Below are 26,528 nucleotides of genomic sequence, written 5' to 3'. Positions count from 1 at the left end.
ACTGTCTGTTTTTGTCCTCATCTATTTCTTCTTTTTTTATCATGATTAGTCAGTATTGTCTCAGAAATCAGTTATGATAAAGCTATGCACAGATGACCACCCAGTTTGAAAAAAGTAGATCTTGTAATTCATTTTAATAAGGAAGTTCTGGTTTTGGTAAATTTTTTGTAGTTCATTTAATTGACTTACCAATAAACATACCATTCAATGCCTTTTTTTTCACAAATATAATAATTGCTTTTACTGCAAATTCCAATTTAAGCACTTTTTGACCAAAACTAACCTTATTATAAATAATTTTGGCTCTGGGAAAATCTAGTACTATTGTGTCAAAAATGGGTGATAAAAAAAAGGAAACCAGAAGTGCAGTAATGGGCACAGGTGTATTTAGGATACAATGATTAGTTTTAGGGGGCAGTGAAAGTTTAAAGAAAATAGTTAGGAAAAGAGTAAAACTTATAACACATTTACTAATAAAATAAAAAAATTAAATCAAGATTTATAAATATGTTAACATGGTTTGGGTGTTGTCTTTTCTTCACTTGATTTATTTTAACTTTTTTTAACTTCACAAATTAACCTATATTTGATGGAAAGATTTTTCCCCAAAATATTTGATGATTCATATTGTAAAATTATGATCTTTATAAAAATTAGTGTTTTATTTGTTAATTCCTCTTTTCATAGATATAATATTTATATCTCTTATTAAATGTTATTAAAATAAATAAAAATTCAGGTGGCACTGAGTAATATTTTTTGTAGAAAGGAGGCAGTTGGTCAAATAAGTTTGAGAATCACTGATATAGGGCTAAGCAGAAAACAGGTCATCCATGGTCACAGTGGACGGATGTTATAAAGAAAGATTTAAGGGAAATATGTTTGGTAAATGGAAAGCAAGTTGTCCATGGTTGGGGTGGGAGTACTTATTTGTACTTGTGGTAGGGATCAGGCATTTCCACCTTGCCTGGCATTGATGATCTTGGAGACCTTCTTGGACCATGTCTTTTGATCTTTTGCCAGCTGCTCTGTAAAAGTGAGCCACTGTGTTGACCATCTGTGACCAAATTTTTTGAAACTTCCATTTGGTTCAAGGTCTGACTTGGCCAGGTTCCACCAGTTCTTCCTCTGTCTTCCTTGGCATCTCTTCCAGTAGCTAATAGGCTCAACTAGAAGTATTTGGCAAGGCAGATACCCTGGCAGTTTCCGTAATACATGGCCCTATAATTTCAAATGGCGTTCTTTAATAGTGAACACATCTCTCTGAATATTGCATATTTGACGTATGTCAGCATTGGAGATATGGTCATGTAGCTGTACTCTGAGAATTCTTTGCAGACAAGTATGCTCAAACACCTTCAGTGTATTCTCATGCTGGAACTTTACCAACCATGTTTTGCATCTTTAAAGGAGAATTGTGCTGACTAGTGCCATGTAGATTCAAACTTTTGTTTAGACACTGACTTTGTGGCAATTCCACAAGGGTTTCTGAAGGGGGGCAAAGACTGTGCGCTTTCTGTATTGTTTCTTGGATATCAGCGTGGGAAGATCCATCAGTACAAATCTGGGAGCCTAGGTATGTGAAGTGGTTGACTTTTTCTAGCTGAACTTGGTTGACAGTTAGTGAGAATGGTCCTGTGTTGTGGTTTATAGCTATGAATTTCGTTTTCTCTGTGCTGACTTTCAAGCTGATGACGTCTCCCCAGGCCACAACGTTGTCAAGAAAGATTTAAGCAAAATGGGACCTTCCTTGGAGGGTGCATAGTGGGAGGCTTTGAATTGTTTAGGATGGACAAGAATTTTATGTAGCCAAGATTACCTCAGGGGACAAAAAGTATTCCTGTGCATAAGTCATAAGTGATTTGTGGTAGTTTTAGGCTTGGAAAATTATTCAACTCTTTTTTTACTCACACAGTTACGGAAACTACTGTGCCCTGAATCATTTCCCTGTTTGACAAATCATGAAAATACACTTGGAAGTTTAAAGAAGCTCAATTGAATAAACTAATAAAGGGACTACCCAGTTGCACTCCACTCCTGGAAAATTGAATTTTTACCAAAAGTTTGACTTTATTATGGCTTGACCATAATCATAAAAAAATTATAAATACTATTATGTAAACTTTGCTTGAGATTAGTTTAAATCAATGGTTTAAAACCTAAAGCATTGGTTAACAGAATAAAAAAGATAAGATGAGCAGTAAAGAAAATCCAACAAAATGCAACATAGCCAGTAAAAAAAAGGGGAGAAATCACAAATATTTCAGCAGTCTGAACTTGGCCATGTTAGGTACAGGAAGAAAAAGTAAATAAAAAACTTCTTAAAAGGCCAGAGTCTGAGTGCTTTTTTCATGCAAAAATTGGTTAATGCATTTATTTGTATCAATGAGGGATTTACAATGATGTATTACTTTGTTGCATTCTGTATGGGCAAAAGCATTAGATAAATTTAAATCTACAGAATACTATTGTTAAAAGTTAAATATAAATTTACTTACAGTTGGCAAACTGTTCCATTCAGATTTATAATAATCTTTGGTATTTATCATCAAACCTGCAGTCTTATTCCTTGCCATATCATAATGCAGGAATGCCAATCCATGGAAAGACAGTACTTATCTCTTATCCAGCACTTGAAAATTTTGGTAGTTACATTGTAGTTATATTTTAATAAATATTTAGTAGGTATTTTAGTTAGGCTATGGTACATTTTGCAATCAGAATTTCTTTTGTAATCAGAATTTCTAGTACCCTTTTTAATAGTCAAAGTGATCATAGAGTAGATACCCTCCCCCCCCCAAATACAACGTGTTTTCCCAAATGTTATCCAATAGAAGTTTTGACAGTCATTTTATTCAAAGTAGTCCAAAGATCATATAACAAGATTTTTGGGGTTGGTAAAAACAACCAAAGCTTAGGACAGAGGATTGCATGTCATGCCCCAGGACATTTAAGGTTTTTGTTGAAAGGATGGTTGTTTAACTTTAGAAGAGGCTTATTTGGTTGAAAATTGAAGTTCTAGATCCCTATTACAAGTCAAAGTGATTGAGGGCAGCTAGTTCCCTTCCTCTGACAATCCCTCCTCACCAAATGCATTTGATGGAAATTGTGATATAGAGGTGTTAATAGTAATTACTCAAGGACTGAAACAATCCCCATTACCCTGAGGATAGAATTGTAAGTTGTGCCTTGGGTGCATGTAAGGTTTCTATGGAATGGAATTTATGTTATAAATTTCAGATGGGGCTTATTTGATTTGAAATTTGAAGTTTAAGAGTCAAATTGTTTTGAGAGCAACCAGCCCCCCCCCCCCCTCTCTAAGTCCATCATTTCCCTAAACATTACCAATCAAAATTTGGATATATTAATTTTTTTCATTGTAGTTGAAGGGCCTGGAAATTGTGTCTCTGAGGAAGACAATCTTCTGCTCCCACACTGGTCTTGGGGAAAGGGTTCTAAGTTATGCCCTTGGGGCATATAATATTTTTCTAGAAAGTGTGGTTGTATTTGCTTTGGAGGGGACTCTTTGGATTGGTAATCAGAAGTTCTATTCTCCTTTTAAGCTAAAGTGATTAGAGTGCAACCCCCCCCCCCCAACTCACATTAACATCATGTTTTCCCAAGATACACCCAATAGAAATTTGAGAATGATTTTTTTTTCAAAACAGTTGAAAAATCATATAACAAGACTTTGGGGGTTGATGCAAACCGCCAGAGTCTGGGGGCAAGGGTTGTAAGTTATTCCCCTAGGGTATCAGACTTCTATGGAAGTAATAATTGCATAAACTTTAAAGGTGCTTTATTTGGTTGAAACTGAAAGTTCTAGTCACCTTTTAAGAGCCAAAAGTAATGGAGGTCAACTAGCCCCATCCACCCAACTACTCCCCTTTTTACCAAATGTGTTTGATTGAAAATGTGCAATGGTTATTTTGTTTTAAATTAGTTCAAAGAACAGATAACAATGGCTCCATGTTTGACACAGCCCCCCAGAGCTCTGGGGCAAGGGCTGCCTGTTATGCATTGAGCCATATAAGGTTTTTATATAGCGGGTTCTTGCTTTTTTTTGGATGCCAATCATTTGATTTGAAATTGGAAGCTGTAGCACCATTTTTAAGAGTCAAAGTAAATGTGAGCAGCCCTCCCCGCTTTTTACACCTATCAATTTCTAAAACAAACATCCAAACCGAGTTTTAAGACATAACCTTTTTCAGCATTGTTGAAAGGTTCAGGTATTAAGATGAGTCTTTCAGGGAATGTTGAACTAAATCAACACATTTTATTTGTATATTAGTTGTCAGAAGGGTGTAAGTCAGGAATGACTGAGGAAATGATAAGGGAGATGATCAATTGACTAAAAAGGCTATATATCTTCATGCAACTACTACTGCTTTTACTGCTACTACTAATATTATTCAAACCGCTATATCTGTAGTGACTACTAATAAGGGTGAGAATATTGGAGAAAATGTCTGAGGAAACGTTGAGGGGAAAGTTGAACTAAATGAAAACATACTATGTGTATAAAGATTGCTGATACAGACGTATTAGCAATATTTTTGGAACAGCTTATTATATTAAGAGGAAACTTCAGGGGTATCATGAGTGGGATGTTCGGTTGACCAAAATTACATTGGTAAATTACAGGGTCAGCATCAAACCAAGGATAAATCAGCTTAAAAATTCAAATGAGAAGCATTCATTTAAAAACACAACAAATACTTAGATGAATTACTGGGTTAACACTGGAGACCAGCTATGGTTCAGCTTCAGTTATAGAACACTATGATCAGAGGCTTCATTTATATGAAAATAATGAGGTCCATATTTATATGGAATAATGAGGTTTCCGCTTCCAAGAGGTGAAGCGGAAACAATATTTTCACAAATTGGAAGAAAACTGAGCAAAATTTTGATGTCTCGGAATTTATAAAAATTTTCCAGAATAGTGCTATATATAAATAGCAAGGTGGAACAATGGAGTTGAAAAAGTTTTGAAAGAAGAAGGGGATTGAAATGCAGCTTAGTCGTGGCAAAGGATGTACAATTCGAGGTTCAACGTGAACTAATAAGAGTTGCCATACCTATTTTATTTAGGAGCTAATAAGGAGATCAAGGCAAATTGTATGATCAAATGGTTTGATGCTAATAATGATAAGAAGCATTGCGCCTGGTAGAGCTTAATTCAAGTTGAAGAATACAACTTCGTACTAATCAACATTAAATTCAGTTCAAGCGTCACACGCTCAAATTGTACGTAAAATTCAGCATTATTTAAGTCCAGTAATCCACCATTTAATCCGTAAACATGCTCATGATTCACAACTATTATTTACAGTTTTTATATTAAAAGTTATATTAATTTTTACGTTAATTTTATTTTTGATTTATACGAAGTTTTATATGAATAATTTCTAATCCATAGATAAATTCCATTAAGAGATAATATCTTCGTTCTCGACAAAAAAAAATCCAGGGGAGTGTATTTCTGGGGGGAGTACGTCGGACCTTGTTGATGTCTTGTAGGCCTTTTAAGCTTTTTCACCTTGTAAATATTTTGGGGTGACTGCCTCCTTTCTCATTCTTTAAACAGAGTCCAAAACCAGCATCAATATAAGTGCTTAATTGGACTCCAGACATAAATTGTTCCGTTTCTTCAGAATAAACAAAAGTTGTATAACCATTATTACCAATTTTGAGATAATTAAAAAGCACAGTGAACATGACTTACCTTATATTCAAGTTCATTACTTTGTCATACTGCTCAAGTGAGGTATTTCTTATGCTTCCAAGTTCCAAGATTCCAGCATTGTTAACAAGAACATCGATTTTTCCAAATTTGTCAACAGTTTCTTCAACAATTTTCTTTACGTCTTCCTCGTTACTTAAATCCCCTACAACCAGTAATTAAATAATCTTAAGCACAAATGTGTCCAGATGCGAGACCCTTGAAGGAATTTTAATAATGAACTTCAATGCATGAGAAGAACGTTTACGAATGGGGCGGGGATGAAAGGATCAGCAGGTACCCTCCAACTTAGAGTAATTTCTGTCGGATTCAAGCTTTAACGTTCCTTTGTGCTTTCATTAAACTAAAAAATACCCAAGTTTCTGACCGAGAAGTAAAGAGCAATATAGAAACAAGCAACAGGTAGAAATCAAATCATAGATGAAGTAAACTCAATGTCAACAGGTTCATAAAAACAAACAAATCAATTTAAAAGCCGCTTCCAGTTACTATAGTAAATTCGAATTTAAAATGATCGGAAATGAAAGCTAAATAGAAATGTCCACATATTGGCAATTAATTTTTGTTCCATTTACATTTTACTTAGCTAACAATTATCATACATTTTGATGGAGTGGATGTGAAACAAAAAACGTATTGATAAAAATGCCCTTTTACAACTTAAAGCTAAACTGAATATCAAAACACATTTATAGAGAAGCTTTTTCTTCACTGAAAACTTGATAAGTGTTTTCATTTCTATTCTTATTTTAATGTTATAAAAAAAAATAACACTGTTCTACCCATCTTCTTTATCACACAATCACAAGTCACAATTTACTCTTAAAGAAGGATTGATGGGATGGTAGTCCCACTTTTATTTGTGGTAATCTTTATTTGTTTTATTCTGAATGCATCAATATTTGAAAAACTAAATATAATGTTTCAAATATTATTAGATATGGTTTTGAAAGTTTTGTCAACCTATCAAACCTCTGTTCACTTGAAGGACATGGACCTAAAAGGAGAAAATACTGATGAAATTGGTGCTTCATGAAGACAAAAGAAGAAATTTAATTGCCACATAAATGTGAATATCAAGAAAATATCTTTTACCAGGGAGTTTGATTGTTATTACGGTTTCTTTTTTTTTAACGTTAAACTAAAAAAAAAAGAAATATTGTTCAAAAGAAAACTTACTTTGAGCAAAACATAAACCCTGTTCTAACCTTTAGGAGGTATGAAAGGGGTGAATTATGATTCTTATTTGTGATAATCTCTATTTATTTTATGACGATAGAATTACTTTCTATAAGTTCTATTATGATTTCTATGAATTGCAATTTAGAATCCAGAAAACATTATAGCTTGTAATTTAATTTTGGGTGGGTTGGACAGTTTCTATGAAACCACAATCAAATATTAATTTGAATAATGAATGCTAAAATGATACAGCTTCTAATTTTGTTGTTTGGAAAAGCGATTTTTCTGCTAAAAATTAACATGTGAATGTAGTTTTCTAAAAAAATCAAAAAAATAAAAGGTTGCTCATGGACTTAGTATTCTTACAAATTCCTAGAAAAAAGATTCCCTAATTTTGAATTAACTCTATCCAACAACCGGCATTAATAATTTTAACAAGTTACTTTCCATTTTGAACCAAAAATTCAGAATTCAAACCAAAAGGAAATAGAACTACATCAATCCATTCTGAAATTTTACATGATGATATACCATTAACCAAAATGACACTAGAATATTGTTGAATAAGGTTAGTACTACAATAAAAATGTCCAGCTCTTTTAACAAAAAGATTTCTATTTTTGACACGGAGTTCAGTTGTTAAGTACTAAAATTAAAAAATGACAGCAAAGTATTTCTTACTTTCCAGTCAGATAGCAGTTTCATTGGGTGAAAAATGTACTAGCTCTTTCATTCTGCTGACAAAATACCCGAAAATTTCTGAATAAAATACCAATAATTGCTAGATGATCTCCTGATTCTGGTTTTTTACAATTGGCAAGAGTATGCTGAAGATTTTCAGCATTTCTTCCAGTTATAGATAAGATCGCTCCTAAATCAGCAAAGTGAACAGCAGTAGCAGCTCCAATTCCAGAACTTGCTCCTAAAATTAGAAAAACTATACATCAGAGAACAATTTTAGTCAACAATAATTTTAACATAAATTAAGAATGATTCAGATGTCAAGCAATAGTACTTCCAAGAAGCAAACCCAATCATTAATCAGTCTTGCTACAACGAATACCAATTTCAAGCACAGCATCCTAAAAAATATAAATCACATTGAAATCATCCCTTTTCTTTTTTCAGAATGTTATGTCTCTCTAATAATTGTAAGTGAATAGAAAGACTTATCAAGACAAACAACATTTCCCATTCAAAATTGCAGTTTTTCATTTGGTTTTGAAAAGGAAATACTTATTATGCAGTTTATGGCCTTTGTATGGTAACTAATGATGACCTGAAGCTTCATAGTAATGCCAGATGTATCATTTCAGCATCCTTGCAACCAGTTGGTTTTTTATGCTATATTACATTATTATTTTGCCATTGCAATATTATATTATTGTAATTTATTTTGCCGTTCACTTTGGAAACAAAGTTGTTCACTTTGAAAAATCTTTAATTTTTCACATTAACAAACTGCTTTGAAAATGCTTTACTTTTAATAACTAAATAGTCTAAGGGCGCTAAACATATTGGTGTTTTGATAACCAAGTTAAAAAATACTAATATTCTTCAATAATGTCTTTGCAGCACTTTGGCATTGCTCAATAGCACAGAATGCTGAGAGTTCCTATTTTATTTTTCTTAAGTGGGCTACTGTTTTGTGTATTTTTTGTAACTACTTTACTTTTTTCATCTTGTACTTTACTTGGCATACTTTTTTAATTAGTTTTCAGTAAATGTTTATCTCTAAATTTTGCTACCCATCAGAAACCATACAGAGACCATTCAAATATTGACTGTTCTTTTCTGTGAATACAGAACTATCAGGTTATAAGACTACACCATTTCATGGAAATTAATTTAACATTTTTTAGCTAAAAGTAAGGAGCAACTCTAAAACTCGAAACGCACTAAAATTATTCTTTATACAAGGGAGACTGCCCCCTCCTCGACTCCTTGCCCATCAAGCTAAAAGTTGTGAATGCTTTGGAAAACTTTCTATTTCCAATTCAAAGATCCTTGTGTTTCAGTAAACATTCTTAAAGAATGTGGAGAAAAGTTAGCTTCAGAGTAAAGAACAAGAAGTTAAGGAAGAGACAGCTCCCTTATATACAGAATAATTTCTGTTCTTTTTGGGCATATATTTCTGTAAAATGTACACATCAATAATTGTAAAATTGATTAGTACCACACTACTTTTTTAGTCTGGTTAAAAATTTAAATGTCAGATTGCAATTCAAATTTTGAACAAAATTTGAATATATCATCAAAATTTGAAAGGGACAGTATATTTTTTTCAATAAGTCCTTATAAATATTCCTACTGCAGAATTTGGTTGGTCAAAGAGGGATACTATTTTTCATGTGGATGGAAATTCTGTGTAGCTTTTTATCTTCTACATGGTTGAAGCCACTACAACCTCTACAGTATGATTCTTTGAACAGTAAATACATTACATAAATAAGTTTAAATACATTGAGATATTTTACATAAATGGATAAAAAGAAATATTAGCATTTAAAATTGCTGGAAACTGAGATCCTGGTAGCATTTGCCACCACCCTCCACCTCCCAAAAGAAATTTCCTGGTAGAGCTCAGGGTCAACTTTACCTTTTCCATCACTGTGCTGGTAGACATTAGAATACAACTACACATCAATAAAAATAATTTCATATGAAAATAAACTGGACCAACTTAGCTAAATCTAGAACTTGTCACTGTGCAGCAATCCTTCTTCTGCAACTGGAAAGCATAACATATAGTTTTTTTATATTTTTAAATTGATTAGCTTCTCAGAATTTTGGTCTTTTTTGGGGGAAGTCATAGTTTGGTGCCATGGAATAGCAAAAATCAACCCTTGGCCATGGCACAATCATTATGATTGCTTAAAAAGGAACTTAAAAATTATGTTGGAACAAGCCTTGGTCCCAATTTTCTATGACATTTGGTTTGATACAATCCTCCCCCTAAAAAAAAACAAATAAACATACATCCATAATCTTTCTTCTGTGGGAAAAACAAAACAACATTCTATATTTTGTGGATTGGAGCTTGAAACCTATATGGTAGGGTTCTCTGAAAGGACAAATGTAACAAAGCAATTTTCAATAAGATTACTTGCTCTTATAATCACTCCAGAGAAAAAAACAAATAAACATGCATCCATAATCTTTCTTCTGTATTGAAAAAAACAAAACAATCCAACAAAATTCCAGATTTTATAGACTAGAGCTTTAAATTTTAGCAGTTAGGTTTTCTGATAATATAAATTTAATAAAGCAATTTTCACTGGAATTCTATGCTTTTTGGGGGGTGTTCCCCTTTATTTTTTAAAAAGGTAAATTTTTCAGATATGTAGTTTTTGGTGGGTAACAACAAATTGAATGAATTTTATTTATTTAGAATCAGCATAAAAACCATTGGTGTTAATGTGTCAATTTCATCAAAATTTGGTTTTAGTTTTAAGTTCAAATTTGTTTTTCTTTGCCATTCTGTAATTTTTTTTTTAATGTCTGAAGGTACAAAGGATTTCAGGTCAAGGGGAGAATTGTCCTTTAATGAAAAAGGTATATTTTACATGGCCACTGGAAAATCAATCAATCAATCAATCAATTTATTGATACTAAAAGAAAAAACTATTACAAAAGTAAAGTGGTTACTAGGCCCAAGAAGCTTTGCTTCTAATGGAGCTTTGATTGGAATCAAATGTGGTTTCTATGCAGGCAGGGTGGGCTTTGAGTATGGGCCATTACAAATATAAAGATTTTGGCAGAAGTCTACTTTAGAGGCTTTCAAGAACTTGGAAATCAGTTGATCTAGACTGGATGCATAAAGTTTCCAGGAAAGAAATCAGAGAGTTGAATATCCCCTTAAGTTCCTATCTCTACTCCTTCTCTGACCTATTCTAAGGCTTAGGAAATTGTATGAAGGTCAGTCTATATCTGTTTTGAATCTTTGCTGTTTAAAACTTGCAGAGTTTTATTTTATTTTGGGTGCAAATTTAGTTACTCCTTATTTAATATTTTTCTTCTAAATGTATTCAAAAATAAACTTATCCCTAAGAAAATATAGGCTATCCTAAAATATAATCCTATGCCCTAATATCCCCTTTTGCTATTCTGGTGTCAGAGCAGTCTGACATGGGTGCCCATAAACAGGGAGGCAGGGTGAGATGTCAGCCCCCCCCCCCTGGCTAAATGATGCTGCCTTATATATGTATGTTTTTGCTTTGAGATTTCTATTATACAGCACTAGAAGCCCCCTCCCCTTAAAGTTCTGACTGAAAAAGAAGGTCAAACAATGTTAGAGCATGTCCAAAAGCTCTGTATTCTTGTTTTTTTCCTGAATAGGTGTTGGATTTTTTATTTAAACTAGGGTAATTGGTTGGATAATCTGATAAGTTTAGCTAGCCAAAAATCTCATGAAAGTGTTGAATTCTTCACTGAAAAGAAATTATTCAATAAAATTGTGACTTACAGTTTATTTTTCTGTGAAAATCTTAGGCTAGCCTATTTCTTTTTTCTCTTTTTATTTAATTTTCCTAAAATGTATAGCCTATAAAATAAAATAATCACTTTGAAAATATAGGCACCCTAAAATATATTTCCATGCCCTAATACCCCCTACTGCTATTTTGGGACCAGACAAGTCTGAAATGAAAACCAATAAGGGGGAGACAGGGTGGGATGCCAGCCCCCTCCCCCTGGCTGAATAATGCTGCCTCATATTTTTAGGCTTTTGTTTTGAGATTTCTATTATATAGCACTGGAAGTGCCAATTAGACCAGATAAGTCCCTCTATGCCTAAAACTCAGCTTATGGGCACCCATGCAGTCTGAGAACATTAAGGGAGGATGCTCATCTGAGGTAATCAGCCTGAAGTGGATATCAATACTGTAGTCAAAAAAGTTGAGAAGTATCTAAGGCATAGGCTATTTAGCACAGTTCTTACAAAGAAGAAGAGACATGTGCAACTAAATTGTAACCGTGTGAAGGATATTGCCCCAAGTGATGTTTAAAAGCTTGTTTTTCAATATTGAAACCAAGAAAGGGGAAATTCAAGCCCCTTCCTGGACAGAAGCAGAAATTCCTTTAAAGGACTAGCTGACTGTTTTTTTGCAAAGGCAAACTAACATCTTGCTTTGTACGCATGAGCCAAGCCAAGTGACTTCACTAAAATGACCTAGTGAATAATTTAGGATATAGGCTCATCCAGAAAATCCTTTAATAGAACTTTACCCATTACAGTCTCAAGAATTTGATAATCTTAACCTGTTATTATAGCTATTTTCCCCTTTAAACAAGGCATTCTTAGTGTGTCTCGTCACGTGTCTTACAAATTGAAAAGTTTGCGTATTCTCTGATTTTTATGTTGTCGACATTTTGGATTCTACAATTTTCGCAAAATGGACTGACTGAAAAGAATTTCTATTACACATCACTGGAAGTGCCGATTACACCAGGTAAGTCCTCCACCCCCTAAAATGCAGCTTATGGGTGCCCATACAGTCTAAGAACAATCATAAGGGAGGATGCCCATCATGGTGGCTGCAGTTCACTTCATAATTAAGAGCAACTTTCTTTAGGTAATCAGACAAAAGTGAAAATCAATACTGCAGGCAGAAAACTGTAGTCCTAACAAACAAGAAGAGATATGTGCAACAATATTGTAACTGTGTCAAGGATGAATCAAAATCTTGCCCCAAATGATGTTTAGAAGCTGGCCTTTCAATATTGATACCAAGAAAGAGGGAATTGAAACCCCTTCCTGGACAGAAGAAGAAAATGCTTCAAAAGACTAGCTGACTGCTTTTTTGAAAAGGAAAATCAATAAATTGCTTCGTAAGACTGAGCCCACGAGCAAAGCCAACGCAAATGAATTTACCAAATTGACCTAGAGAATAATTTAGGATCTAGACTTATCCCTGTAAGTTTCATCCACCTCACACAACTACTTTGACAGAAAAATCCTTTTCTGGTACTTTACTCAGTACAGTCTAAAAAATTTAATAAACTTCGCCTGTTATTATGGCTATATTTCACAAGTATGTTGATTACCTCCATAGGAGTCACAGACCACGGGGGAACCTTGTCCCTGGGGGTCCATTACAGAAACTGGGGCACCCTCACCCTGGGGATACATACAGGTGTAGGAGGAAGAAGGCCACTCAAATGTACACTCGATAGGGCCAACTTGCGTGTCCATACGTCCCTCCCCAACGTCTTTTTTCCCGAAATCGTCCAATCAAAACTTTTAGAAAAACATTTAACCAAAAAAAAAATTAATATGCAAATTTCGTTTCAATTATTCACGTACGGTGAGCCAAAATCAAAACCTGTAATAATTTTAGAACATTCAGAAATTAAACAGAAAAAAGCAAATTTTTCAACTGAAAGTAAGGAGCAACATTAAAACTTAGAGCGAACAAAAATTCTTACGTATATGAGGGGTTTCTTCCCATCATCAATACCTCGCTCTTTACGCTAAAGTATTTTTAGTAATTTCAAAAGAGGTATTTATTCTAATTAAACGGGTTTTGTCATTCAGGGTTCATTCTTAGAGAACTGGAACAAAATAAAACTTTTGTGTAGAGAGCGGGGTATTGACGAAGGGACGAACCCCCTCATTTACGTAATAAAAATATACGAATATAGAAGTTTGCTACGTAAGTTTATTTTGTAAGTTACGTATATTTATTACTAACAAAAACATTCGTAAATAAAATGAAAAGTTCTACTGGCCTTTTTAAGTGACCAAAAAATTGCAAGGCAACTTTTCCTCAAAACGTTCTCCCCCGCCCCTTTTTTCTCAAAACCGTCCGATCAAAACTTTGAGAAAGCCATTTAGCCACAAAAAAGTAAAATTAATATGCAAATTTCGTTTTAATTATTTATATACGTTGAGCCAGAATCAAAACTTCCATTAATTCAAAAACATTCAGAAATTAAACAAAAAAACAAAACAAGTTTTTTAACTGAAAGTGAGGAGTGACATTAAAACTTAAAACGAACAGAAATTGTTCCCTATATGAAAGCGGCTGTACCCTCCTAAATGCCCCGCTCTTTACGCTGATGTTTTACTCTTTCTCACAACGCTACTTTTTAAACCAAAAAAAAACTTGAGCGTAAAGAGCGGAGCATTGAGGAGGGGACAGCTCCTTTCATATAAGGAATAATTTCTGTTCGTTTTAAATTTTAATGTCACTCCTTACTTTCAATATTTTTTTTTTTTTATTTAATTCTGTGTAGATGAAGCTTGAAACGTATAAAGTAGGGTCATAAACACACAATTATTTGTCTTCTTTTATAAACAATTTTTCGAAAATCTATTCTTCTTAAATGATTATTCTGACCTTTGAAGGAGTTGTTCGACTCATATACTTAGTTTTAAGTATATGCTTATACGAACCTTTCTTACAATTCCAAAGAGTTTGGCCTTTATTTTAATGTTTTAGGATGAACAGAGGAGGTGATATGTCATATAATGCAGAGCTTTAATTCGATGAAAACAGGCAATAAAGTTGCCACTATTTGCTCACCAAAATCCGAAGCTTAAATTAATAATTTTTGCACTTCTCATACATTTAATTTCTAATCTACAAATCCCTCGAAAAAAACAATATTGTAAAAACCACCCCGCTTCGCAAAAAAAGCAAACCCAAAAGACCAAAACAGACAGTCAAAAAAAGTAACGATGTCAATTTCTTCGCCACAGTGCAATAGTAAGACTTGAAAACAAATTTGGCAGTAAAAAAAAGTAAATATTTTGCTTTTCAGTACTGTTGTGACAACAAAATCCTGAGGTGTCATTTCCACAGCCTAAAAAGTTAGGATTTTAAATTTCCCCACCTTATTATTACGAAACGAAGATTTTTGTCTTCCATTTGGCTTTTGTGGTAATACGGACAGATTCTCTTGATAAACCTAAATTTAATCAAATGCTTTTCGCTGGTATACGTCATTAGTAAAATCTAACTGAGACCGCAAAATATAACTGAAAACTTGTTTCAATATTTTTAATAATTAAAGATTTATTAAGAACTCAACTATTAAAAACCAATTGCAAAAAAAATAACTTTCTTCTCAACCTAAAACAAAGCAAGCGGTCCCAACTACAAATCCACCACTACGTCAGGGGGGGCACCCTCCGTGCCCCCCTATTTAAGACGAATAATTTATTTTTGAAATTTTATGTACCATAGATGTTGCAAAATTTACCTAATTAGTTTTGCAAAAAAATTTTACTTTACCTATTCTACTTTTACTCTTTTTTTTAAAACTGTTATTATTGCAACATTTTTCTAAGAATTGTTTTTTTAGTAGTCTCAAAATTACACAATTTGTGACTGTAGATTTTATTTTCAGTGATTTTATCTTGAAAAAAAAAGCTTACGGGCTTCGAAGGTATTTCTCTATTTATGTAGGAAGGCATCCGAACCACTGTATGCTAATAAACATGGTTATCGAGACTTGTTATTCCATTTATTTCAAATAATTAATTGTAAGATTTGTTAAACTTATTGATTTTGAAATTTTACGTTCATTTATTTATTTATTTTTTTTTTTTACGTATCAGAGGTGTTGCAAGATTTAGCTAATTAGTTTTGTTTATTTCTTTTTCAAGGTTTAACGTTGCAAGACTGCATTCATCAAAGTGAGATAACATCAAAACCGGGAAAAAGTATTGAAGTTTTATGAAACCGTGTAAAACAATAAGTTTTACAGTTAATTAGACAAAAATGAGACTTTTCAAATTGTAGTTTCTAGACAAAATTAGATCTAATTGAAAGGATCAATATTCGATAAATTGTCATCTTAGAATCATATTTTAGGAGTTGTGCCTAAAATTCAAGGCATATAAGAGCATGCACCGTCTTATTTATAGAAAATGATTCTGAAATCACATCCCCTAAATAAAAAGAATAAATTTTTAATTGATTGAAGCTTTAACGTTACTCCTTACTATAAGTTGAAAAACTTGCTTTGTATATTAAATTTTAGCCAGCTATGCTACTACTACTGCTACTAACAACTAATCGCAGAACCATGTCACTGTCTCATTTGACACATATTCTGGAATATATTCCCTGGACTCAAAAAAAATTATTTTTTGTGTCTTTATTAAAAAGAGTAGCATCATTGCCTCCTTTCATTTTTGCTGGTCGATGCTCCTGGAAACTCGTAAAATTATAAATCAAATCTTCTATAATAACTAAAGTGTAGTTATAAATTTCTGATGTAAAATCAAAAGTCATATCTGACGTCTCTAACTGTTTTCGATGGAGTATATATTAGGACATTTTTGACTTATATTTTTCCCATAACTCTGTAGGAGCTGATGGAGAGCGTTGTTAAAATGATGCCAAACAATGCACGAATTTGACTTGGAGTTGACGTTTCGCACGCGTCATTGATGCAGTTATCCCAGTGTTGGTCATTCTCCAATAAATTCAGAGCTTGGCATGCACTACGGTAAGTGTCATGTATAGTACCGTTTACAGTTCTCAAATACTCAAAGGATGTCGGACCGGGTACATTCACCAAAAGCAGGCGTAGAAAGAAGCATTCATGTTGATTGGGGTGAACGGTGTAAAGTCTTCCTATCGTGGTATCATTGAAGATGGTAGGTTGGCCGTCGACTGACTTACCCTGTTTTCGACGTTCAAATACTTTATTTTTAGTATTCCACGTGTAATACGAAGGCACTTCAGTATACAGCAGTTTTTTTGCAAAAGAATCATTTTTGCAAAGCGAAAAGAAAGCGGTTAACTTTGTATCCGGTGGATTCAGGGCTCTTTGTTGCACGTCTGTTTCCGAGAAATAAACACGTTGACCATTCTGTAAATGTACCGCTAAGTGAACAACAGCTGGACTACGTTCATGTATCGGAAATGAAAGAATTCGCCAAACAGCTTCATTACTGCTTATGTATCTTCCAGCCTGATATTTTACGATGTTGTCGATATCTTTGATTTCGGGCTGCAAGCCAAAAACTGCCAAGTCACTGCCTTTGTTGACGTATTTACATATGTATTTGATTGCCTTTACGGAGTTACAGTATTCAACGTTTATGTGTGCATTAAATGTTTTTGATAATAGCGGGGAATATGGAACAACCCACTGGTTATCTACTTCGATAGTGGTGCCGTTACGCTTCTTTATTATTGCTGTTTTACCGCCATCTTCAGTAGATCTTCTTCTATAGTGTGGGTAACCATCATTGCCAGTAATTGTGTTGAATACTAAAAGTCGAGGATATTGCTTTGTGCACCTTCCTTTGGCCATGCATGGTGAATTTTCGTTCAGTGCACCGCAAGGTCCATCTATCATATTTTTTACAATAATATCATGTAACCCCTTATCGACATTTTCATCAGGTATTTCAGCAGAAATCACATCATCAATTTCGTTCTAAGTAATTTTTTTATATAGCCAGAATAGTATATGTCCGTGTGACAAACCTCGTTCTTGCCATTCCACTGAGTACATCCAGCATCGCACTGACCCAAACACTTCAAGTTTTACTATGTAGTTTATCAGTGATTTCAACTTTTGCTGGAAGACACGGGCCGTAATGTCATGTCTATGAACCGCCGATTGTTCTTGAAGTAAAAGCTGCTGTATCTCGTCCCAAGATTGATTACATGTAAATGTAATAAATAAATCTGGACGACCATAGAGACGAACATACGCAATAGCATCTTGAGCATATTCATGCATATGACGGGGACTGCCAGCATATGACGAAGGTAAAATTGCTAATCTTCCCACGTTTGTGGTATTACCGTCATCTACAACTGCATCTCGCAAATGAATGTATTGTTCAGAGCGGAGCTTGGTCTGATTCAGGCGGATACATAGCAAACGTTCTGATTCAATTTTAGCATACATATCAACGACGTATTGGTGAAACAATTGACGGCATTTTAAAATATACTTTTCTTCATCCTGCCGAATCATCAGTCTATAGGAATAATAATACATTGCACTGCATTTCTTATTCATTTCTCTGCTAGTGGCTGGTATCATTAATTTAATATTAAAGTGATAGCCGTCGGCTCGATCCCAAAAATGATAGGATATTGTAGGGCATCGTAGCATCGATGAGTTTCAGCAATTCTTAACAACTGAGCGTTTTGCTTATGAAGAATAATATCTCGAGGTAAAAAATGATTGCCACTTTGTCAATAGTTGGAGCATTGTATCTACGCACATGTTGGCCAGGAGGCGTTTTGTCAGCGAAAATTACAATTTTATGCGTATCAGTAGGCATCAAATCGGTGGCTGTTTTGAACAGACGCACTAAATTATTATTTTCGTGGAAAGGATGTTGCAATTGGGAAACGATTGTCCTTTCAACTTTGGGAGAAATTTCGCAACGTGCATTCAGTTCAGAATTTCTATCACTGATGAAGTACAATTGTAAAAATTTATGATTCTCGCCTGAGAATGGTAGAAGGGACCCTGCTCTATGATAAATTTGCCCTTTTACTTTGAAAGTAGACATAATTGGATCTGGATTTTCGATTTGGGCTCCAAACGACGTCATTTGGAAACATGAGTTATATTTCCTGATTTTTGACAAAAAACGCTTAGATTCTGACGTAGTTTAGTAAGGAACGTCTTCAATGGCTCTGGTGGTGCAGCCAATAGAGGAAGTTTAACTTTTCCTGAGGCGCAACACATTCCCATTGTTTCACCATTGAATTTCAAGGCCTTGCAATAGGGACAAATTTTAGACATAGTCCCGATTGGAACACATCTACTCAAGCAATAATCATCGACTGGGCTGTACCTTAATGCCAGGCGATAACTTTCAGGTTGCTCTGATTCCTCGGCACGCTTTCTTTTCTTACTTTCTCTATCAGCAGCAAGCCTGATTTCTTGCTGTTCTTGTGATTCCTCGGCACGCCTTCTTTTTTCACTTTCTCTTTTAGCAGCAAGTCTGGTTTCATGTTGCTCTGGTAGTTCTTCGGCATGCCTTCTTTTTTCACTTTCTCTTTTAGCAGCAAGTCTGGTTTCGCGTTGCTCTGGTAGTTCCTCCGCACGCTTTCTGTTCTTTCTCGCTCTATCAGCCTCAAGCCTGTTTCCTTGCTGTTCTTTTAATTCCTCGGCACACTTTCTTTTCTTACTTTCTCTATCAGCCTCAAGCCTGTTTCCTTGCTGTTCTTTTGATTCTTTGGCACGCTTTCTTTTCTTACTTTCTCTATCAGCAGCAAGTATTTTGGCATAGACTCTTTGAGCATCTTCCTCGGCTGTTGCCATTGTAAGTTCATCAGTCATTTTAAAGTTAAACATTAATAGATTTCTACGTGAACGCATGTCTTAAATATCTTTAATGACGTCACCGTCATAACAAAAATGACGACAACTAACTTCATGACGTCAGTCAACACACAAACATGACGTCACCCGACAGACAGACACATCCAAAGACAATTTATTTTTATATAGATAGAAGATATATATATATATATATATATATATATATATATATATATATATATATATATATATATATATATATATATATATATATATATATAATATATATCTAGACGAAAATAGCGACGAAGACCACACTGCCTTTCCATAACAAACAGATACAACGTAGAGACAATTAGGGAAAATTTTTTCAAGACAATGGAAATTATTTATGTAGATATTTCGGCCCTATGTCCAAGGGCCGTCTTCAGCAAAATACAAGAATAAGAGAGAAACTATATATATATATATATATATATATATATATATATATATATATATATATATATATATATATAAGAGAACTTACATCAAATTGTGAGAATTAAAACTGAATAGTTAAAAACACTTGTTAAAACAATTTGTAAAAAAATAGCCCTGCCATCCTTACTGCAGCGAAGTTCAACCAGAACTGGTGAAAAGAATGAAATGAAGAAATATAAACTCATTCAAACGAAAGAGAATAAATGATTAGATGAAATTTCTTAAAGCTAATCTTGCTTGTTTAGCAGCCTGTCTCAAAGGCCTTTTCGTAGTTGGTTCAGTACTATTATAAATTGGTTTAGTAAAATATTTTGTTAGATCATTTTTAATTAAATTTGAGTATAAAGAATTTAGTGAGTATTCCCCAAGTCTCTTTTCAAAGAAATATTTTTATTTATTTTTAGATTAATTTCAATTGATTCTCGAGCCACCTGTTTTATTCCCAAATCATTACTAATGAGTGAAAAGTTTTCAAAAAGTATCATGTGGGACGGATTATTAAATATATGCCAACCTAGAGCAGAATCAAAGGAGTTGTTGGAACCATTTGAAATTAAGGCCTTGTCTATGTCATTTTTATGCTGTTGTAACCTTTTGTCTAGATTCTGATGGGTCCTGCCGACATAGTATTTTCCGCAATCATAGGGTATTTGATAGACCCCTCTTTGGCGAGTAACTGGGGTCTTATCTTTACCCGAATTTAAGAAATTGATGATTTTAAAATTATTAGTAAAAACTACGTACAGATTACTAGTTTTTTAAACTGAAAGTAAGGAGCGACATTAAAACTTAAAACGAACAGAAATTACTCCGTATATGAAATGGGTTGTCCCCTCTGCAATCCCTCGCTCTTTACGCTAAGGCTTTTAATTTTTAAAAAAAGTAGAATTGTGGCAGAGAGTCAAGCTATAGCATAAAGAGCGAGGGAGAGCGACAACCTATTTCATACACATGGGTTGTCGCTCTTTTTTCATAAAGAGCGACAACCCATTTCATACACGGAGTAATTTCTGTTCGTTTTAAGTTTTAATGTTGCTTTTAATGGTTTTCTCTTAGTTTTGATCAGACGATTTTGAGAAATAAGGGGTGGGGTTGGAGGCCTAGCTATCCTCCAATTTTTTGTTTACTTAAAAAGGCTACTAGAACTTATAATTTTTAACGAACGTTTTTATTAGTAAAAAATATGCGTAACCTAAGAATTAACTTACGTAACAGACTTTAATATTCTTATATTTTTATTATGTGTACGAGGGGGTTTGTACCCTCGTTAATACCTCGATCTTTACACTAAATCGTAAGTTTTGTCCCAATTCTTTAAGAATGAGCCCTTGATCAAAAAGGCCCTAGAATAAATAGTTGAAATTACTAACAATACTTTAGCATAAAGAGCGAGGTATTTATCTCCTTCTAAATACCTCGCTCTTTATGCTAAAGTATTTTTAGAACCCCTCATATGCGTAATAATCTCTGTTCGTTTTAAATTTCAATGCTATTCCTTACTTTCAATTGAAAAAACGTTTTCATGTTTGTTTTTTCATTGTTTTCTTATAGTAAAGCTAGAAAATCATGCGCCCTTTTCCTTGAATTTTTCTTCCCCCTTTGACAGATTCCTCCAAGGAAAGATCCTCCCACATAGCCTCTTCCCATCAACCCCAACCCCCAAACAAACAAAAATCCCCCTGAAAACGTCTGTACACTTCCCAATAACCATTACTATATGTAAACACTGGTCTAAGTTTGTTACTTGCAGCCCCTCCCCCAGGGACTGTGGGGGAGTAAGTCATTCCCAAAGACATAGTTATTATGGTTTTCGACTATGCGGAACAAAATGGATATCTCAAAATTTTAATCCGTTGACTTTTGGAATAAAAATGAGCGTGGGAGGGAGCCTAGGTGCCCTCCAATTTTTTTGATCGCTTAAAAAGGATTCTAGAACTTTTCATTTCCGTAAGAATGAGCCCTCTTGCGACACTCTAGGACCACTTGGTCGATACGATGACCCCTAGGGAAAAAAAACAAAAAAAAACAAATAAACACGCACCCGTGATTCGTCTTCTGGCAAAAAACACGAAATTCCACATTTTTTTAGATAGGAGCTTGAAATTCTTGCTATAGGATTCTCTAATACGTCAAATGCGATGGTGTGATTTTCGTTAAGATTCTATGAATTTTAGGGGATGTTTCCCCCTATTTTCCAAAATAAGGCAAATTTTCTCAGGCTCGTAAATTTTGATGACAAAAACGAAATTAATTGAAACTTATATATTTGAAATCAACGTGAAAATTCGATTCTCTTGATGTATAGAGTTTTGTTTACTATTGAGCCGGGTCGCTCCATACTACAGTTTGTTACCACGAACTGTTTGATATGTGGTAAATAAAGAAATAAAAGAAATTGAAAAAGAAAATTTTAAATTTAATGAGATAGATTTAATAAAAATTAATATTAAAAAAATAATAATAAAAGAAATTAATAACAATAATAAAAGAACTAAATAATAAGTTAAGATAAGTCATGTAACTGTTTATAAATTGTAGTTGACTATTAATGTCTATGATATGTGGCTTTGAAATATCGCGCAAAAGACATTGTTTATTTTCGCTATCGTTTTTTCACTGAACTACTCAAATTAGTGCCAAAAAAAAGCTAATTGTGTCCAGCGTTTTAGCGTGGGCTTCGCAATCCTTTCCTTTAAACTGATATGTAATTTTATAAAGAGGTGTTTAGTTTAAGGTCTCATTTAAAAAATCCTTTTTACATTTGCAAAATGTTTATAAATTCATCTCAGAAGTATCGTCATAAAGCGAAATATGGCAGTACAATATTTTCTTTTTAAATCTTGACTTTTTGCCGACTTCTTTTTTCATTATTTGTTTTTTCATTTGTTAAATGATTTTTGGTATCCTAGAATTCTGATAATTTAAAACTGAAAATAGCAAAAGTATACTTTTGTTTGAGAAGCTCCAAATTTTTCATAGTAAGAAAATTACTTGTACTGTTACAAGTACTGTTCAGGTAACAATACTTCTTTTTCCACAGAAACACTAATTTGGGTATTCAGTTGAGATGCTAAAGTAACTCCAATCTAAAACCAATTTCTAGTTGTAGCATTAACGTCTAAGACCACCTTTTTCCAGAATCTGCCGTCTAAAGATCATTTGTGTCCTTGATCAAATATGTGTCCATCATATTGTATTCTATTCAGTAGTGCTTCTAAATTTTTCATCTTTCAAGAAGAATGAAGAACTGATTTGTGTTTAAGTTTTGATTTTCCTGGCTGGCGAGAAACAGCTTTCGGGAGCGATATTCTTTCGGTTATTAAAAAATAAAGTTATGGTTCTAGGCTCTACATTAGGCTCTAGTACCTAGTCTACATTAGATGAAAAACTTTGGAAAATTAATAATTTATTAGGAACATTCAGCCAAACAGATTACAAAAAATTAATATTAAACACAGATTTTCAGAGAGTCAAAGCTAAATCATCTTCCAAAAACCAAACGGACGGCATCTATAGGATACAGGAGGATTCCATATCGAGGATATCCATATCCTTCATAGCCTTGGTAGCCATAGCCTCCAAAATCAGGTCGGTAGATATAACCTCCGGAGTAGCCTCCTTGGAGAATAGCAGAGATGAAATGTGCCTGTAATTAAAACAAAGTAAACAATTTGCTTTTGACTACTCTTCTCTTTTGTATATGAATTATATATATATATATATATATATATATATATATATATATATATATATATATATATATATATATATATATATATATACATATATGTATATAATATATATATATATATATATATATATATATATATATATATATATATATATATATATATAATGAAGCATGTATTTGGCTTAAATATGTACGGAAAGCAAAGAAACCTTTCAGAAAGGAGCAGCATTAAAACTTAAAACGAGCAGAAATTATTACCCATATGAGGGGCTCACTTCCTCCAAATACCTTGCTCTCTGCGCTAAAGTATTTTTAGTAATGTCAACTATTGATTCTACGGCTTTTGTGATTCAGGGGTCATTCTTAATGAATTGGGACAAAATTTAAGATTTGGTGTAAAGAGAGAGGTACTGACGAGGAGGCGAACCCTCTCATATGTGTAATAAAAACATGAGAATAAAAAATTCTTTACGTAAGCTAATTTATAAGTTACGTATATCTTTTACTAATAAAAAGATTCGTAAAAAAATAAAAGTTCTAGTTGCCTTTTTAATTAACCAAAAAATTGGAGGGCAACTAGGCTTCCTCCCTGCTTTTTTTTTCTCAAAATCATTCGATCAAAATTATGAGAAAGCCATTTAGCAAAAAAAAAAAAATATGCAAATTCCTCTGGGGAGAACCAAAATCAAAACATGCATTGATTCAAAAACGTTCAGAAATTAAATAAAAAAAACAAGTTTTTTCAACTGAAAGTAAGGAGCGACATTAAAACTTAAAACGAACAGAAGTTACTTCACATATGAAAGAGGCTGCTTCCTTATCAACGCCCCGCTCTTTACGCTAAAGTTTTTACTGTTTTAAAAAGAAGAGTTGAGAGAAAGAATCAAACTTTAGCGTAAAGAGTGGGGCGTTGATAAGGAAGCAGCCCCTTTCATTTGCGAAGTAATTTCTGCTCGTTTTAAGTTTTAATGTCGCTCCTTACTTTCAGTTGAAAAAACTTGTTTTTTTTATTTAATTTCTTACTAGTTCCATAAATGATACTTAGTGCTTAGCATGTTCTAAAAGGTAGCGCAAATAAGTTGCAGTATTAGACGTAACTACGATAGCTATTTCATTAAATGATTCTTGATTCGCAGTTGTCTTTGGGACTAAATTTCCACTACAATCAAACAAATTTTGCAATAATAGTAACATCAGTATAGCTTATAGTAATAGTAACAGTAATAAAACTTTGCAAACAAGTAATGGAGGCAGTATTTTAAGTAGCTGTTAATATTGTAAGTAATTTAATTTTTAAGTAATTGTTAATATTTTAAGTAACTGTTATTTGCAATAACAGTAATCTCGGATCATATTGTTTGACTCTGACAATAACTTAATGAGCAAATAAATAACCTAATCGAATATGGTCTGGATTGTTTTTGATGCTTTTGGCCAATTACCATTGAACGCAGAAACAAAAAAGAACAAAAAAACAACCTTGTAGTCTTCTATTTCTTCTTTAAGTTTTTGCTTTTCATCCTTGAAACTTTTTCGCAGCTCTTCCAGCTGCGAAACCTTGCTTTCAACCTTGCTCCCAATTCTTTACTTTATTCTTTATTTTATACGGAAAAGGTAATTGAAGATTGCTTAATTTGCAGATTCTATAAAAACTAAATTCAGTATAACATTGTTTATTACGAACGATAAATTTCAATAAAAAAAACTAAAAAGTTGAAAATGTAATTTTTTCTAATTATCTAATAAATAACTGCCGACTGATTTAGTGCTCTGGAATACTAATTTTCTTCTGATATTGGTTTGAATATTCAAAACTGATATCCCTTTTTAATATTTAAAAATTAGATATTAAATCTTGCTTTTGTAAACTTAGTATTTTCAGACATTTGGTATTTCAGCTTTCTCAAGTCTAAAAACTAAATGTTGTTTGAAAATTGAATAGCAGAATAAGCTTTAAATATAATCTAAATTTCACAATATACGGTCTAATTGCTAATGATCCAAGGATAACATTATATTTACGTTTAATTACAAATATAGAAATTGCTAATATAACTTAAAGCATTATAATTTCAAAAAGACAAAATTGGTGTAGTCATTACACAAATACGCTCCATAATTGACAAAATGTCGAAAAGAGCATGGCGTTATACAGAACAAAAGAAAGAATAGAGAGCGAGAGAGAGAGAGAGAGAGAGAGAGAGTGAGAGAGAGTGAAATGATTAACTAGATGTTTTCCCGCTGTTGAAATAAAGCATCTTTTTTTTAAAGATGTTAAAATTTTAAGAGCTGGTTCAAGTTCTGCGAACTAGCTTGTTTTCAGTTGCATTGCAATCTAGGAAGTAAGTTCAATCAGCACGCAACAAGTTCCATGATCAAAATTGATTTTACAAGGTGAAAAATCAATTTACAAGTTTCACTAAGCAAAAAAAAAAAAATCACGAGGAGAAAAATCAAGATGTAACCAGTAGATAACCAGTGGGTTGTTCTACATTCACCTTTATTATCAAAAACATTTAATGCACACATAAACGTTGAATACTGAAACTCCGTAAAGGCAATCCAATGCATATGTAAATGCATCAACAAAGGCAGCGACATGGCAGTTTTTGGCTTGCAGTAAAAAATCAGTGATATTGATGAAATCGTATTTTCTTGGCCCTATAGGTGAAATCTAAGGGTGATCAATAAGACGTATTCCACCCAAAAGAGATTTCTAAGTCGCTTTACGGATGTAAAACAAGTTGTAACAACACAAGAAGGGGGAGGGATAACAATCCAAATTTCAGTCCCTCAGCAAGAGTAGTCAACCACACACTCAAAGACGTTTTTCTTTTGAAAACATCATAGAATGCAAAGAAACCTGATTTATTGGCGTAATTGATTCTATCATAAACGATCTTTTCACTAAAATCTAAGAAAAGCATTTTTGGCATAACTATATTCATATAAATATACACCCTAAACATAAAAAACAAAACAAAAATTAAATATACAAAGTTAAAATTTGATATTACAACTTCCACTTATTATACAATAAATACTTATTTCATTATTTGATGGTGATTCTGTCGGTTCCTATAAAAAAAAAATCAATAAGTTTAAATTGAATTAAAACCCAAGAAGAAATTGAACACAAACAAAATAAGAAAGAAGAAAGAGAATGACAAATAA

The 26,528-nt window shown here is 33.2% G+C and overlaps 1 protein-coding gene across 2 annotated transcripts in view; it reads right to left on the bottom strand.

The window, feature by feature from the left end:
• LOC136042300 (uncharacterized oxidoreductase TM_0325-like) overlaps positions 1-12,289 on the bottom strand; it is a 34,722-nt gene extending 22,433 nt beyond the window's left edge. For both annotated transcript variants that reach the window (XM_065727249.1, XM_065727248.1), the window contains exons 1-3: positions 12,188-12,289; positions 7,701-7,850; positions 5,729-5,891 (exon numbers count right to left, since the gene is read on the bottom strand). In XM_065727249.1, coding sequence (XP_065583321.1) covers positions 5,729-5,891; positions 7,701-7,850; positions 12,188-12,224 — 350 coding nt within the window. In that variant the 5' untranslated portion in view covers positions 12,225-12,289. The remainder of the gene's footprint in view (positions 1-5,728; positions 5,892-7,700; positions 7,851-12,187) is intronic.
• Positions 12,290-26,528: the final 14,239 nt, after the last annotated feature.

Source organism: Artemia franciscana, unplaced genomic scaffold (assembly GCF_032884065.1).
Source record: "Artemia franciscana unplaced genomic scaffold, ASM3288406v1 Scaffold_1046, whole genome shotgun sequence".
Classification (NCBI taxonomy): Eukaryota; Metazoa; Arthropoda; class Branchiopoda; order Anostraca; family Artemiidae; genus Artemia; species Artemia franciscana.
Note: the sequence above shows the minus strand (reverse complement) of the source record. Positions and strands in the feature narration are given on the sequence as shown.